Source organism: Marmota monax, unplaced genomic scaffold (genome assembly GCF_021218885.2).
Source record: "Marmota monax isolate L192 unplaced genomic scaffold, Marmota_monax_Labrador192_F-V1.1 WCK01_AAM20220418_F8-fsc00201, whole genome shotgun sequence".
NCBI lineage: Eukaryota > Metazoa > Chordata > Mammalia > Rodentia > Sciuridae > Marmota > Marmota monax.
The window spans coordinates 1,877,117-1,888,111 of NW_026695150.1; the positions used below are offsets into that span (position 1 = coordinate 1,877,117).

At 41.8% G+C, this 10,995-nt stretch overlaps 1 protein-coding gene across 1 annotated transcript; it reads right to left on the reverse strand.

The window, feature by feature from the left end:
* Nucleotides 1–1,822: 1,822 nt before the first annotated feature.
* LOC124081851 (serpin B4-like) lies at nucleotides 1,823–8,669 on the reverse strand. The gene is made up of 8 exons (XM_046428229.2): nucleotides 8,540–8,669; nucleotides 7,762–7,946; nucleotides 7,204–7,260; nucleotides 5,883–6,011; nucleotides 5,101–5,218; nucleotides 3,987–4,129; nucleotides 3,568–3,723; nucleotides 1,823–2,678 (listed from the first exon to the last, which is right to left on the reverse strand). Exons 2-8 carry the CDS (start codon nucleotides 7,921–7,923, stop codon nucleotides 2,271–2,273), a joined length of 1,173 nt encoding a protein of 390 aa, XP_046284185.1. The 5' UTR covers nucleotides 7,924–7,946; nucleotides 8,540–8,669; the 3' UTR covers nucleotides 1,823–2,270.
* Between the last annotated feature and the right edge of the window lie 2,326 nt (nucleotides 8,670–10,995).

Sequence of the window (10,995 nt, forward strand, 5' to 3'; positions counted from 1 at the left end):
GGCCACCAATTGTCGCGACCCCCTTGCCAGCAAGGAAGACACGACACAGGATTCTTCTTTCAGCGGTTTATTCAGGCCTTAACTCTAGTCTTCTCTCAAGCGCGCGCTTTTTCCACGCCCCCACACACAGCCTAATAAAGCTTACTCAAGTCCAATCCAAAGCTGCCACGCGGGGTTTTCTCATAGGGTGTTGAGGGACAGCGCGCCGACTTTTCCTAATAAGGAGTTGTTTACCAAGATCTACAACGGAGACCGGCGCCATCTTCTAATGGCGGCAACAGTCTGCAAACACGGCTCACCACACAGTAGCAGTATTTTTATCATACTCTACATTCCTAGAGACTTGGTATATATTAATATTTATTTTTATTTATTCATTTTTTGATGTGGTGCTGAGGATCGAACCCAGTGTCTCATGCATGCAAGGCAAGCACTCAACCACTGGGCCACAACACCAGCCCCTTAATATTTATTTTTTAGTTGTAGTTGGACACAATAGCTTTATTTTTATTTGTTTATTTTTATGTTGTGCTGAATATTGAACCCAGGGCCCCAGACTTGGTATATATAAATGCAAATATGATATTACTTTAAAAGCCAGACCTTGATTTATAAGTAAAACTAAAGAATCAGAATCAGTTGACTTCTTAAAAATATAGATTTGATCAATATTTTGAATAGGAGATATATTTAAAACACAAAAGGTGAAAAGGGTTTATAGTTCAAAGTACCTCTGTCCCCAATGTCACCAAACCACTGGGGTACCCTTCCTCCCCAAAACAAATGGTCCAACTTCTTACATATTCCTCCAGAGACAAACCACAGGTTTAGCTAAAATCATGTGTGCACACTTTACTATTATTATTTTTTCTCAAAAACCACAAATGGTACCACAATCTATACACTGACCTGCCCTTTTCCTTTTAACTAATTCATTGTCAGAGATTGTCAAAAATAGCAATAATATTGGATTTCTTTTTTACCCTTTGAATTCAATGCTTTAATTGTTTCCTATTTAACTTGATTTTGGATTTGAAATTTAGATAGCTATATTTTATGTATCTAACATATTTTAATACGTTAAAGAATCAGTCTCCTTCTGTTTTTATCCTATTAAGAATCCTCATAAAGCACATATGTTTAATTTTGTCATGTAATGTTCCAGGTGCTGTGCATTGCTGTCCAGCCAAGTTCTCTCTGGTGATGGGGTCTGATACTAGACGTGTTCAGCGGTTGCATGGTCCAACATGATACCTGTCAATCATACGTGGGTGTTGAGAATGTGATATGTGGCTAGTGAGATGAACAAACTATACTTTTAATTTTGTTTAATGTTAATTTTAAATAGCTGCTGTGGCTAATAATTATTGCATTGTACAATGCAGGTCTAAGAAATTTCTCCCTGCAATCTGTTAATATGGCCAATTATATTAATATATTTTAAAAATGTGGACAGCTGGAATAAGTCCATTTTGTCATAAAGTAGAGTTCTAGCATTTTCTTGGGCTGGGAGTTTAGCTCAGAGGTAGAATATTTGGATTTTATTGATCCCCAGAAGTGTAAAAACAAACAAACAAACAAAAAACAAATAAAAAAACCTCAAAAGCTAACAGCCAAATAATAAATAAAATTTCCTTGATTTTAAGAAATACAAAATGAATATCTATAGAAGTTTATCTTCCTACCACTTTAGACTCAGCCTTCCTGAGCTTGATCTGAATTTTTCTTTCTCTATGACTAATATATTTCTGACCTATTTCTTAGGTGTGGTTGATCACTTGTACTTTGTTGGAAAGAAAAAAAAAGGTAAAGGAACAAACAATTTGAGCAGGTCATTCCTTTATTGCTGACTGATTTAATAGAATCACAGAATTTAGAAATATAAGAAGGGTCCCAGATATCACCTCAATTGAAGGAAAAGTGGGTGTCTAGGTTGATGAGTTTGAAGAGAAAGTGTGATTTGCTTTGGTTCATCCAAAACAGGACAGAAGCAATCATGTCCAATTTAGAAGATGAGGTATGGATTGTTTTAATCTTCACATTGAACGTTTTGTTCTCTAAGGAAATTTTTATAAGAAAAAAAAAAGAAGGAAACTGGTTCATATGTGTGTGCAGAAAGAGAGAAAAGAGAGGCTCCTACAACCATCGCATTCTTAGCGGGGACTCTGAGGCTGAAAAGAAAATGAATACACAAAGGACCTGTTATTTCCAGCCTCAGTTTACTTTTTGCTCTGTGACTTGTCCTCATAAGAGAGACAGAGGCCTCCTACTTAGGGGGAAGAGACTCTGCCAAAGAAGAGGATGCTGTCGGTCTTATTTTGCTTAATGAAGAACAGGAAGGGGTGGTCACAATAGAAACTAATAGCTGGCATTGGGGCGGACGTTGGTTTAACTACTATGCCCGTGGCGGCCGCAGCCTCTGTGCCCTCTTCATTCACTTCCACAAAGGACTTGTGCACAACTTTGGACACTGAAAGGCCCTGTGTCCCTGTCATGCCGGAGAGGTCAGCCTTTTGTGGACAGAAGACGTCCTCCATCCCCATGGCGCTCAACATGGTCTTGAGGTTGTAGGTCTCTTCCACTTTGAATCGAGGGAGGCACACATTTACATTAGTCATCTCCATGCTCTCTGGGCTGGTCCACTCCATTAACTTCTCAGCAGTGAGTTTGTCTTCAAGCTATAAAGATGGAAAAAAAAAATGAAACTGACATGATCAACTTTTGGACTCTGGCACACTTTAACAATGAATGGAATACGTGGGAAATTTTGAGTTCAGCAATAAATGCAATATACACAGTTGATCCAGTTTATTAGACATTATTCTAATAAGCAAAAACAGCATGCCTGAATGTATATGAAGACTTATTTGATTATATGTGTTCACATGTACAAACATGTATGTAAAAATAGAATTACATTATTTTGAACCAAACGAACTATATATCACTACTTCTTATGCCATCCATCTTCTGTATGTGTCATTTTGTAGACTTTTTATTTTCTTGCACAGATTATTTATTACATACTGCAGTTATAGTACATGACTTATTTTTACTCTTAGTTTTTGCTTGATATGTTTTTAAACATTTCTCACATTGCTATACATTTCTCTAGGTTTAATTGTTGCTTGTTGCCATCATTTAATGTGTATAGCTCTATGTAAATGATAATAAATAAAGCCTGTGTCAGGCTGTAAGCTAAACTATTTATAATGTAAGGATATACTGGGGATTGAACCCAGGGGCACTTAAACATGGAGCTATATCTGCAGCCCTTTTTATTTTTTTATTTTGAAACAGGGTCTCACTAAATTGCTGAGGATCTCACTAAGTTGTTGAGGTTGGCCTCAAACTTGTCATCCTCCTGTCTTAGTCTCCTGAGTTGCTGATTACAGGTATATGCCACTGAATCATCTGATTCAGTGACGGAGTCATTGTTCCTTGTTTTGAACTTTTTATTATTCGAGGCACCTTGGCCTCAAAGTTTTTGTCTTGTTTAGACTTAAACAGTTACCATGGGGGGAAAAATCAGGCAATAGAAGGAAGAAAGGTCAATGCGAGTGTTACCTCCTGCAGGCCATCTGCTTCATTGGGCAGCAGCAGGACCATGCTCAGGTGATTGCCTTTGTATGGTATTTCCAGGATCTTGGCCTGCACATCCTCCAGGAAGGCAAAATTAAAATGCCCGCTTTTGGCCATCATCTGCACAGATTTGCTCACATTCTACAATAAATTAAGGCATCAAATAAATACCAAGTTAGACAAAAAGATAATATTAATGAGACACCAAACACATCCCTCTCTTTTGGAGAAACAACTCAGGAATTTTGAGCAATAAAGACAGAAGTTACTATTTTTTGCAGGCACTCCTAACTAACTAAAATTATAAGAATAAAACAAAACAATATCTGCTTGTTCACGTCACTTTCTACTTTAGTGGTCCATCCCATAAGATGTGTTTAAATTTAACTTTCCACATGCAATACCTTATTCTGCCAGAACTTTGCTTCTGTGGTCAATTCCTTTTTAAATTCCTTATCCCACAGCCCTTTGAAGTAGACTGCATTCACCAGAACCAGTCTGGTGGTTTGGTCAATACTGCCACTAGGAAATAGGTCCTTGATTTTTTCTGTAAGGGGAAAAAAAAAAGGTCATCATGTAAGTACAAATGGTTTCTGGAGAGAATGCTATGCACAATTTCATGACTGGTCCTTATATTTATGTGCCATTGCTTTAGGGACTTGTGGACTGCCACCAGGTGCAGCCTTCTCATGGTGCCAGCCCTAGAGAGCTACAGGGATGGAGACAGGAAAGGAGGTGAGACTGTCTAGGGGACACTGAGGAGCTGATCTTATCTGCTGTTCAGCTTGACTCTTTCCTTCCTTCCTCTGCTCCTCCCCTTCTGTTTTCCCAAGGTGGGCCCCTCACGTGGAGAAACAGGGCCTGATTGTCCTCAAGGACAATGGCCTGAGCTCTGTACTCTGACAGTCCCCTGCTGTCAGATGCTACTCCTGGGGGTTCCTTCCTCCTCCTCAGTCTCCTGTAGAACTGCTGCAAGGACGGCCTGTAGTAAGGGGTGGCACTAGTTGTCCACAGAATGGAGGCTTTGAGAAGCTCTCTGCAGTGGGTAGAGGAGACCCTGGGGTAATCCCTGCAGGAGGGTTGGTGGAGGTGTGCTCCAGGCAGTGACAGCTCAGTGGCAGGAAGCCTGGTCTCCAGGTGGGCTGCCTGTTTCCAGAGGAGTAAGAGGAAGGAGCTCTTTGGACTGTTTTCTTCTAAAGATTCATAATCAACACTTGGCTCTGACCTCAAGAAAATCTCAAAACGGGGCTGAGTGGGAATTTGGGTTCCACAAAAATAGTGTCAGCCGGGGGCCATGTGCAAGTAGCTTTGCAGCCATGTCTCCACCTAATTGACCTCCTTCACTTCTCTCCCTCCCCCTAGATCTCTCCACATTTATTGGGACCATCTGCCCTGCCTCCTCCATCCTCTCTGCAGATCCAATAACACCCCACCCAGGACTCCCTACCATGTCAAATCTGGGGCTTCCTCACAGGGTGATCAAAAGTTTCCGCCATGAGTAGCCCTCCCATACTCTACCATTTGTTTGGCTTTCCACCCAGGAATTAATCTTCTTTCGACTTTCTTCTGGAGCATTTTTGAAATCAAGGGATTCCACAGTGGCTAGGTAAAATTTCTTAATCCCATCCAAATATTCCTTTGAGAAGTGGAGGAAGAAAGAAGGAAATAAGAAAGATTTATGTGTCACCCCATTTAATTATTTACAATTAAAGTAAGCTGAACCCAGACCCTGGCCAGACCACTATCTCTGCACATGCATATTTGTATACAGGCACCATGAGGGCAAGTGTGCAAGGAGAGTGCAGGATTCCTTGAGGCTCAACACCCCCTGGCAAAACCCAGAGGAACAAGAGGCTGGGGTTTGCAAATTTCAGTGCAAGTTAAAGGAGATCAATCACATGGGAGACTTCTCACCAGTGAGCTCTACCAGTGCGTCTCTCATCTGGGTTTATATTCCCTGGTGCTTTCCCGGCCCCCTCCAGGGGCCCATCCCAGTCTGCCTGTTCCAGAAATACCCCATTAGTCAGACATTTCCCACAAAAGGCGTTCTCTGTGACGGAGTCAGTGCCTGTTCATTAATGGCATCTCCTGACTTATCTTTCCCCTGACCCACACTTCATCTAGGCCTGGTCAGGGACCGGATGCTCTAGCAGTCAGAGCTGTGATAGAGCTGCCTCCCCTGGGGCCAGAGCTGCCCAGGAGTCAGCCAGAAGCCTCTGTCTGGCTTTCCCCCATTTGGCCATCCAGAGACATAGGACCAGGATGCAGACTCCAGATGTGGAGAGCCAAGAGGAATTTACCTGAAGAAACTGAAACTCCTTTTCTCCATAGACTCTGTTGACGATCTTCAGGTTGTAGGCATCACTGGGTTTGTTTAATTCAGTCAGAAACTTTTGAATCTCGTGGTGCACATTTCCTGACTCTCCAGCCTTCAACATCCAAAAAAGATGCTCATTGAATTACCCTGTCCATGTGTGTGCTAAACTCTCATGAAGTCACTTAGATCAGTACCAACACTTATGTCTATAATCTCAAAGATGACCTCTGGCTTATTCTCTGATATTTGCTATATTTACCTCAAATACCCTGAAGAATTTACCTTACATTCAACTTCTTCCAGGAAATTCTTTGCTCCAGCTCTGACATATTCTGATCTGTTCTCTTCTAAACTAAATGGCACCATTGGGTATCCTCTCAGTAGTTTAAATAATTAGGTTTATCTTTCCAGATCAACTCTGAGTTCCTTAAGGTGCAAACCTTATTTCACTTCTAACAGCTACCAAGCATATGGTCATGTTGAAGTTTGGATATTTTAAATGCTATGACATGAAGCCCTGATGTAGCCCTTGGTGCGATCATCTTCTAAGACTTGTTGACTGTCATCTGTCATGTGATGGTCATTCTCTGCATGTAAGCACACCTTGAGCCTGGTATTCAGCTAAGAGCAGCCTGTAGGTCATCTGAATCTCAGTCTAGCTGAGATGAAAATAAAAAAGCTCAGTGATTAAATAGCCTAAGAGACAGAGTGAGTAGCCAAGTTTTAAACTGAAGTCTATGTGAATCTGGAAATTTCTATTTAGTAGCTAAGAGTTTTGTTCTGTTGAAGCCCTAAACAAATATATCTGCTAGCCATCATTTTCCAAAATATAATTGAACTTGTGCTTATTCCTTTTCATTTTAATTAAATCAGTTAAACTATTTTAGTAACATTATTGTGAGTGTGATCATTAGCTCACATTAATTATGACCTCTTATTTATAGTAGGCTGGGCCCTGTTGCCAACATTTGCAGATATTGGGTCAGATTCTTTTTGGTTGACTGGGATGAGCTCACTCTGACTCAGGGCAGTAATGAATTGCTTATGTTCACATTTGTGAAGAATGGAGCTGGTCTATCTGGTGTCCGACTTTTGTTCTTAAGTTCAATGTTGACCTTGTCTGAGTAAAACAAAAACTTGAAAGTAATAATTATGAAAATAAAATGTGGAATTGTTCTGTATGTCCTAATGTCTTTCATCTAGGATTTTCCATTCCTCGGAGTTTATGTGAAATTCCCTGTTTAAACTATGACCCTCTCAGATACTTCAGCTATCTGGAGCTCTCCCAGGACCAGAATACTTACATGAGGGGCTGTGGCTTTCTTTGTTGCTTTTTCTGTGATTTCATTGAAATGAAGGACCTGGAAGAGACAGGATCTGGGTCAAGACAACTTTACTCAAAAGATCTGTGAATCCAGAGTAGAGAAAAAGAGAACAAAAGCCTCAAAAAGGAAGAGAACAAAACGTAAAGACACTGAAAGCACCCAACCCTAGAACTTCAGGGTATGAATTTGTTCTTTGAAAAAACACAGAAAAGCTGGCTTATCTCCAGATACGTTGAAGAATGTGCCTTCGTTGTTCATTGGGGAGACCTTTGGTGATGGGTCCCTTGGATTTGGTTTAGTCAGCCCGTCACTTTGCCTTCTCAGCTCTGGTTGATGGGCAGTGGTGGGGGTCATCAAGAGAGGGCAGCCTTGGGGAGGGGGTGACTCCCCAAGAGCTCTGTGATCACACAGCCCTGGAACGTCTGCTGGGCATCTTGTGTTAGCCACCAGGTCCCCAGAGCTGCGACCGTCCCTGTGTGTGAGCCAGCCCAGTGAAGAGGAAAGCTGGGCAGGTCCTGCGGGTCAGCTGAGGCCTACCTTCTCCATCTGCAGGGCAGTGTCCCCCCTGGCCCCTAGGTCGAGCATGGCCAGTGCTGACAGGATGCTGACCGGGGAGTAGAAGACGTTGTCCCCGTCCTTCCTCAGCTGCCGGAACAGGTCAAGGGTGAACTTGGTGTTGGCCGCACTGAGTGAACTCATGGTGACTGGTTGGTCGGGAACTCCTAGGAAAGCAGTGGATCCAGCTTAGAAGGACTTTATTGTCATGAAATTTTCTTAAAAATGACTTATCTGGGTTGTGGAACTCTGGCCATTAAGATTTTTACCCTTTTTACTTTCCAAGCCTTCTGAATGCACATGTGTTCATCTTCTAATTGGAAGACTCATGAAAGTACTATTGAAAAAGACTTTTGTAGACCAGTCATAGAACATCTTTATCTTTCCTGTATCTTTCCCTTATCATTGGATGGCTAGGTTTGGGGAGAAAGGCTTTATTACAAATGCCAGGACAAGGTTTCCTGGGGCCAACATGCAGCCAGGTCTCTGGAAGAAACTCTCTGACTTTTCTTTGAAGCTCTGAGGCTGACCCACCCGCCCCCCCCAACTCCACCACATGATTGTAAGCATGGATCAGTTTTCTTCGAAATATATCTTTTTAGATAAAGACCAAATTAGGTCAAGGGGGTACGTTATTTTTTTTCCCCTGGAAGAATAAGTACAATACAATAAGACAAAGTACATGCATGATAGAAACCACATCTCTGTTTTGATCTTTGAAAGGAATTCCTGCTAAGTCGTAGTGGCTGGAAGCACTCACCTGTGTTCCTGAAGAAGCCGATGTGGTTGGGAGCTGTGAGCCTTGATGTGGTGAAAGGAAGATCCTGGGTTTATAATCCTCCTCCTGCAAAGGCTGCCTCATCAATTCAGTTGTCTTTCAAGTAAATCAACTTCAGATTTCTCAATCAGCTTAGCCCACACTTCCTGGGCATGACAATTTATGAGAAAAGACAGGTTACTGTCCTACTGCTGTGTTTCCTTTGTCTTTTTGTGGGGACAGTTAAGAATCTGTAATCTTTGGTAATCATTGACTCATTTTGAATGCATGCAAAGTTGCTTTTCTAGTACCAGTGACGATGTATTAGATATTCCAACTTCCTCATTGTCTTCGATTCTACCCTCTGTACATTTGCCCGATCTTAAAAAACAATCTTTTTTTTTCTTTTGATGTTGAATTGTTTTTAAGGTACACTTTGGACACACAAACACCTACAACGTTTACTTATATTTGTGATTTTTCAATTCTGAAAGGCTCCACTCATCCTTTCTGTAGGAATTACTTTATATACCCAGGAAAATCGATCTTATTCTAGTGTAAAGAGGCACTGAGGAGGTCTCTGCAGACACTGGGAACAGGGTCCTACCCTCATGCTCATTCCCGACCCTCATGCTCTGCCTTGCCCCTGGTTCTCCCTGTCTCTTCCCATGTCCCCTGCAGCCATCCTGACTTTTCTGATGCTTGGGGTCTGTGAGGACAGTTATTTGCCTTGCTACATTGACAAGCGGCAACAGTAAGAATGATCGAAACAAACAGAGGCTGTTTTGAACAGCAGTCTTCTAATTTCCCATACACAGTCAAACAGAAAAATGAGTTGTTTGGGGTGTCATTATCAGACTATAGCTCTGTCCCCCCTTCCCCTCCCCACCCATCCGGGACAGTAAGCACCCTGGCTTCAGACTCATGGGCTGGATGCCAGGTCGAATACCTGTCAGAAATACCAGGTGGAGGTGTCCTTTGGATGCTGTTGTTATGTGCATATTCCTCTGGAGCCTCATCCTCTGCAGATGCATGGTGTTCCTGCAAGCAGACTAACGTCGATGATGGCTGGCTTTCATTGGGTCAGAAGATATTTTCACTTGCACCTTACAACTCTGGAATGTAGGTCCATTTGCTATCCCCATTTCACACTGACAATTGAGACAACTGTTGGACTAAGTCACATAGATAGTGAATTGCACAGATGAGATTTCAAGGCAGGTAGTCTAGCTGAGGAACCGTATTCGTCCATGGTCCATCGCATAGGAGCTAGGAGAGAATGGTGGGAGACATCCTGAGCCACCCAAGAACATGGCATGTGGGGAAATGAGTGGTGATGGGAAAATGATTTCCTTTGAGTGTGGAGCTCAGAGAGACAATAAATTCCTGCTCAATTGTGTTAATCCATTTTTCAAACTATAATGAAATATTTGACACAGGCTACTTATGGACTAGGGGAGTTTCTATTGGCTTATAGTTCTAAAGATCCAAGCCCAAGGTAGGTTGGCACATTTGTTTGGGCCTCTGAAGAGGGCAGAACATCACTATAGGGACATGTGTTAGAGAAGATCACTCACCTTGTAAGTTGGGATGTAGAGAGAGGAAGCGACTGGGGTCCCACAGTCCCACTGAGAGCTTGTCACCAACTGTCTAAGGAACTGCAGTAAAGTCCCACATGTTAAATCCCCATAGGACCTCCCAATACCACCATCATGGGGTCCAACATTTTATTTATGGACCTTTGAGGGCCATTCAACATCTGGATTATACACAATGATTCTTTCCCAAAACTGCTCTATCAAGTTGGAATTTAGAAGAAATGAGAACTTGTCAGAGAAAAAAGTTAGGGGGTAAAACAAATGATGTTTTCACTGGACTGAACTCTGTGCCCTGAGGGATGTATGAGGCTAGGAGAGAGCCATTGTCCCTAGTAGATCTGGCTAAATGACCACAGGGAAGGGGCTTCTTGTTCTGAGGAACCATTTCTCACAGACATATAATGCATATACCATAATTCTCACCACCTTAGACAACAGTTCACTGATATTTTTAGTATGATCAAAAATTGTTGGAATCATCACCACAATCTCATTCCTTTCATCATCTCTTAATGAAAACCTGTATTTCATTCTTTATTTCAGACCCTGCAAACCACTGATCTCCCTCCTGCATCTACTGATTTGCCTGTTTTAAATGTTGCATATAAATGGAATCAGGCAATATTTGTCCTCTGGTGACTGACTTCTTCCACTTGGTATGTTTTCCAGGTTCCTCCATGTTGTAGTATGGATCAGTGCATCATTCCTTTTTATGACTGAACAATATTCCTTCGTATGAATAGACTATGATTTCTTTATCCATTCATCATTGATGTGGATTTGGATTGTTTTTATTTTTTGGTTGTTATGAATAATGAGGCTGTGATTGTTCATGGATACCTTTGTTTGGTGTAGCATGTC

Excerpts from the sequence above, each read along its gene's own strand:
- LOC124081851 (XM_046428229.2), bottom strand. The coding sequence starts at position 7,923 with ATGAGTTCACTCAGTGCGGCCAACACCAAGTTCACCCTTGACCTGTTC. Across the intron at positions 6,012-7,203 it reads AGAAAGCCACAGCCCCTCAT|GCTGGAGAGTCAGGAAATGT; the intron begins GTAAGTATTCTG and ends TGGATGTTGAAG. Across the intron at positions 3,724-3,986 it reads CAAAGTTCTGGCAGAATAAG|AATGTGAGCAAATCTGTGCA; the intron begins GTATTGCATGTG and ends AATTTATTGTAG.